At 32.9% G+C, this 6036-nt stretch overlaps 1 protein-coding gene across 1 annotated transcript; it reads left to right on the plus strand.

Annotated features, from left to right (window-relative positions):
• Positions 1-610: 610 nt before the first annotated feature.
• Positions 611-5682, plus strand: LOC115710003 (uncharacterized). Its single transcript, XM_030638291.2, has 10 exons — positions 611-1040; positions 1134-1211; positions 2118-2424; positions 2519-2745; positions 3165-3267; positions 4341-4441; positions 4536-4710; positions 4880-5050; positions 5156-5256; positions 5371-5682. Exons 1-10 carry the CDS (start codon positions 756-758, stop codon positions 5428-5430), a joined length of 1608 nt encoding a protein of 535 aa, XP_030494151.2. The 5' UTR covers positions 611-755; the 3' UTR covers positions 5431-5682.
• The last annotated feature ends 354 nt before the right edge of the window (positions 5683-6036 follow it).

Consider the following 6036-nt stretch of genomic DNA (forward strand, 5'->3'; position numbering starts at 1 on the left):
ACCCAAAAGTCAAAACTGCAACAAAATAATAATGAAAGAGGGTTTTATTATTATTATTTTTTTTAATTGTGGTCATATGTGTAACAATCATAATATTAAAAGAATTCCGTCACAAATATTTTTTTTTAATTTTTAGACACTTAACCCCTGATCTTTTATTTTTATTTTTTTTGGAATCAATTTGATCCTGATCTTTTGTTTTGGTGGCGATATCTCCTTAATTTTACTTTTTTTTACAAATTTGAAATCTTAGTTAAATTTTATTATTCAATGGCAACAGAAATCACTACTATGTACACTTATGTACATATAACGGTAAAACTTCGAAGCTAATAAAAATATATTATGTAAAAATGTACACAATAATAATTTAATTAATATTTAATAGTGAGATTTAATCTCAAATTTACAAAATAAAAAATAGAGGGTATTAAAAAAAAAAAATAAATAAATAAATTATAAAATTAAAACACAAGGGATGCCGATCCCAATATAAAATTATGTTTGAAAAAAAATAAATAAATAAAATTATAAATAATGATTATGGGGCTTTTGCGTACACGGCTAAAATTGTGAAGGCTCTTCTTACAATACAAGCCAAGCTTATCCCTGAGAGATTATTAACTCAACATAAAATATCATTGCTTCCAAAATTGAAACTCTATCCACATTTCATCGTATAAACCAAAACAACATTTTAAAACACCACTTTTTTCAAAAAGAACACTAAAGTAGAAACTAGGAAATAAAATAATATGTTGTTCGGACCCGCGCTCCATTCGGATATTCGATCCGTGGCAGCATTAGCATTTGGCAACAGGGAAGTGTCGAACCCGGGTTTCCTACCCGACCCGACTCCTTGTCCTGGGAGTAGGACTCGGAGGTGGAGCTTGCGAGTGAGAGCTTCCTCTATTGGCGCGGCGGTGGACAAGAGTAAGGACAACCGCTTTTCCATTTGTACGGCTGACGAGCTTCACTTTGTCAAGCCTCCCAACTCCGACTGGAGCCTCGCCCTATGGCGCTTTCTCCCCTCTCCAGAGGTGAACAGTTATTTATTTATTTACGAATTATATATATATATTTCGAATTTCTAAGTCATATATGTTATTTATATCTGGTGTATGAATGAACAGGCGGTGGCAAAGAATCATCCATTGTTGTTGCTGTCAGGGATCGCCACAAATGCCATTGGATACGATCTCTCTCCTCAGGTATATATTTGTTTACTTTCTTTTGGGGTCTCGAACTGATTGTGACTTGTAATAAATATATTTTTTAAAACAGGATCAAAGAGGATAACTAGCGGCTAATCACTGTCGTGCTATTTTTTATTTGATAAAGTTGTTGATTACTATTTTTTTATCTTTGTTTCATCTGATTCAGTCTCCAATCGATCCAATTATTGCAAGTTCTTAAATTTTGTCATTTCTTGCTCAATTTTTTCATTTTTCACACTCACTTGCACACACTATCTACACACAATTAAAAAATGAAAAGTAATGTGCTTCCCGTATATAATTTTATATATATATATATATATATATATATATATATATAATGAGAGAGATGATATGGATACACAAATAGAATTACGTTTAAAACGGAGGTGACAACTGTTTTTTTTCCTTGCACATTTTACGTTTGAATGAAAATGATTTGGTGTTTTCTATTTGGAAGGTATAAGAGATTCAAAGGTCATGTTATCATACCCTGTCCCTGTAACTGTAATAACTCCTTCAGAGGTTTTGATACTTTTAGAGGACATACCATCCATGTAATTATAATTTTCTGTTTATTAGTAGAAGGGAAAATGTTTATGCTGATGGTCTCGCTCAAAGTGCTAGAGTTTTTACTCTTAATGCTGGATATCGCTAGAGGGTCCCCTAGTGTGGTTTCCATTAGTTTGTTTTGATTTCATTGAATAGATCGTTCCAGCAATAAAGAAAAAAAAAACTGTAATAACTCCTACCATATGTGGTCTTTTTTTCCTGATTAAGCATTTCTCTTTAGAGATAATAATGTATATTCCTGGTTGTATAGCATTAAATGAGAAAAAATAGTCTCTGAATATTTGCTTGCTTGTATACCAATTGATAAGTGTGTCGGACTGATTCCAGAACTCATTTGCTCGATGTATGTCGAAAAATGGATATGATACATGGATTCTGGAAGTCAGGGGTTCTGGGTTGAGCACACTTGGATTGGTGGACTTGCACAAAGATAATGACTCTCTCAACAGTGTGTCTGAGAACATAACGAGTTCCTCATTTAGTTATGGTCAAAATGGTGGTTTTGCGGATTCGGACATCTACTCTGCCAGAAGAAGTTGGACCTATATGGTCTCGGATCAACTGCAATTGATGGCAAAGCTGAGAAAAACAGCTATGCCTTCATCTGGGAGATCATCGAACTTTGTAAATAAGGGTTGGTGAAGCAGTTTTCTTTTGATCGAGATTATTAGTAATTAGATATCTTACATCATTTTATGAAGCGTATTATGCAAGGATTGAACTTGCAGGGTTATTAGAAGCACATCAAAACTCTGTTAACGCTACCGGAGTTACAGGAATGAAACAATGGCTCGTAGATATCATGAGACAAAGTCAAAGATTATTCCCTGAACAGTTTATGGACCTGCAGGAGAACATTTCTGCTACACTTGAAGATTTGCAGCAACAGTTTGAGTTAATCTTTAAATATGACTGGGATTTCGATAACTTCCTGGAAGAAGATGTGCCTGCTGCGGTGAGGTGACATTTCTTAGTATTAACAAGATGGCGTATTTTTATTGTGGCATGTTTCTTAGTCTCTGATAAAATAAACTTAGAAATTATGTTTTTCGGGCCTATATTCATTTTACAATATTCAAGCTTATTGTATACTTGTATATCTTCACAACTAAATAATTTTACCATAAATTAAAATCCCACATTGACCAAGTATAGGATTGGTTGCCTGTTAATAACTAGTTAGACACCCTTCACCAATATGCTAGTTTGTAGGGAGTGCTTAATTGTTTATATCGCCATGTATATGAAAAAAATTTCCATGTGTTGAACAAATCATTTTTTTTTTCCTTTGGTGAGAATTTCAGCTTAATTCACTTTCAAAGCATTACTTTAGTAGTGTTCAATATATCTGAAACTTTCCTTCTTTTATCAAAGATGGAGTACATAAGAGCTCACTGCAAACCAAAAGATGGCAAATTGCATGCAATTGGTCACTCAATGGGCGGTATTTTGTTGTATGCGATGATCTCTCGATGCTGTAAGTTCCAAAGCTAACTTTTACTGCAATCACCTATAAATTCGTTACCTTAGTTACATTCTTTGGAGCAACTCCATTCTTATTATTATTTCAGTTTTCTATTGTACTCAGTTGGCATAATCTTTGGGATTTTACTATTAACTAAGTGAATATAGTACTAATGTCTTTGATAAAATCGGAGCTCATTGTAAAAACTCTTCACTAATTATTCATGCTCAAAATAAACAATTTTTGGTAAACTTTGTAAATGATAACCTGTAGATTTTTTTTTTTTTCACAATTCTCCAATTTGATCAGACATCCAAATGACTTCTGATAGTATTGGAAGACTGCAACAGAGGGACATATGAAGAATTCTAATATAGATAATTGACTACCTGTTTGATGCATCTGTCTAATTCAGTAACTGACCAGAGTGTTTTAGATGTTAAGATCCTTCATCATGTTGGAACTCTCTTTTTACATAAATGTTATAAAATCAGACTAAGGCTAAGTCTAAAGGATGGTGCAGAAACTGCTTCTACTGGCTTTTATATGGTCTGGTTATAGAACTCACTACTTCAGCTAAACATTGATTGGCATACTCACCCCAAATGAGCTTCAACAATTTCTCAATGACACTGGAGTTTTAATGTCCTAAACTTTTAGGACATCACCGTGTTCTATCTCATGACATTATAGTACTATAACTAAGCTTCTTAATGTCATTTTATCATTATAAGCAATGCTAAATTTCGAGAAGTAATTATTGGTAAACAAAAATGCAAGAATTCTTGTACTTGGTTCAAAGTCTTCTAACCTCGAAGATCACTTACATTACAGGTGCCAACTTTGCCTCTAATTCACTAATCATCAAGAAATAGAGACAATCTTAGTTTACTGTAATAATCACATTTTCTGTGCAATTACTAAATAATTAGTATGCATTTTTTTTTCTCCTTCTCATATAATTGAGATTGGTGCCTTTTGAATTTTTATTGGTGAAGACCTATGTGAAAACTGAACTCAGTTTGTCCGTAATATGTCTTCTTTTGACTAAATATTATCGGGTGATAATCTGTCGCGTTTTTAAGGTTCTGAGGAGAAGGATTGCAAATTGGCATCAGTTACTACTTTGGCATCATCACTAGACTACACGTCTTCAAGATCATCACTCAAATTACTTTTACCCTTGGTGAGTAAAATGAAGTTATTATGACTCACTTACTTTAGTACTACTAATAAAATAAATATGGTATAAGAAATTATTGCTTTACTCTGGACTGCAGGCAGACCCTGCACAAGCTCTAAATGTTCCTGCAATTCCAGTTGGGGCAATAATTTCAGCTATTCATCCTTTAACATCCTATCCTCCTTATCTTTTGTCTTGGCTGAAATCTCAAATTTCTGCTCAAGAGATGATGCGGCAAGAATTGTACGAAAAGCTTGTTTTGAACAACTTTTGTAAGTGTAGAAACTTTTTGATTTTGTATTTTCAATCTCCATTTGTAAGTTGAGCCTATTGTGTTGGGTTCCCAATTCATTGTTGTTGCAAATGTTTTTTTTTTATTATTTTTGAAAAAAAATAATAATTATTTATCACTATTTAATAAGCATTTGATAAGCTGTTCAGGTACCATACCTGCCAAGCTTTTGTTGCAGCTAACATCAGCTTTTCAGAAGGGTGGCTTACGTGATAGGAGTGGAACGTTTTTCTACAAGGATCATCTCCACAAAACCAATGTCCCTATTTTAGCCATTGGCGGAGATCAAGACCTTATATGTCCTCCAGAAGCTGTTTATGGTAAGAAAAAAATATATTCCGTACATTCAATCTATGAACGTTCCCTTATCGAGATCCATTTTGTCAAAAATGATTTAGCTTTTCTTTTAAAAACAAATGGAACAGAAACAGCCAAGCTCATCCCTGAGCATATGCTGACGTTCAAGATTGTTGGAGAGCCTGAGGGTCCTCATTACGCTCACTATGATGTTGTGGGAAGTCATTTGGTATGTGGGCAGTCTATTTCAATTTCCTCTGATTAAATTTTTTACATTGTTCCCATCTCTCTTTGTTTTTGACACTGTCGATGATTTCTTCAATGATTTTTCATTCACTTGCAGGCTGCAAATCAAGTTTATCCACATATAATTGAATTCCTCAATGATCATGACATGACTTGATTTCTTCTAATCTTATTTTCTGCATCCATTTGAAGATGTACTCCGATTATTTTACTCACAATCATAACAGGAGCTGGACAGACAATTATAGAAAATGTTATAGTCCTGATGAACATTGAATATTATCATTTAAAACAAGAGAACAACCTTGTAAATGAAAAACTAAAAATAGTCTCAACAGTTACTCAAGGAAGTTGTTCTTGAAGTTTCAAATATGGTTTATTTATAGTAAAAAGTATGCTTTGTCCTATAGTTAATGTAGCAGTGATGGTGTGTTCTATCAGATTTTTCAGTCGTGTTTAGCAATAGAAATATTGATTTATTTATTTATTTATTTTTTTTTTTTTTGAATGAAAAGGATGCTTTATTTAAACTTTACTATCATCCATTACAATCTTTAACAATTCAGAAGTTATAAGTTAAATTCAAGGCAACCATGTCACTTTAACTTGTAAGTTAACATGAGAAGTTATGAACAGTAGTGGCCCCTATAAATTTTCAGCAGGGGCAAAATTTTAAATATAATTATGTAATTTATTTTTAATAATGAAATCTTTAGTACACGGGAAGTTTTCTCAATATCTCTCTTTAATGTTAATGTTCTAA

The sequence above is a fragment of the Cannabis sativa genome, chromosome 3, assembly GCF_029168945.1.
Source record: "Cannabis sativa cultivar Pink pepper isolate KNU-18-1 chromosome 3, ASM2916894v1, whole genome shotgun sequence".
NCBI classification, from domain to species: Eukaryota; Viridiplantae; Streptophyta; class Magnoliopsida; order Rosales; family Cannabaceae; genus Cannabis; species Cannabis sativa.

Bases quoted from the DNA above. Each gene is read 5' to 3' on its own strand.
- LOC115710003 (XM_030638291.2), top strand. From the start codon at position 756: ATGTTGTTCGGACCCGCGCTCCATTCGGATATTCGATCCGTGGCAGCA. The intron at 1,212-2,117 runs GTATATATTTGT...GACTGATTCCAG, and splicing joins GATACGATCTCTCTCCTCAG to AACTCATTTGCTCGATGTAT. The intron at 2,425-2,518 runs GTTGGTGAAGCA...TTGAACTTGCAG, and splicing joins ATCGAACTTTGTAAATAAGG to GGTTATTAGAAGCACATCAA.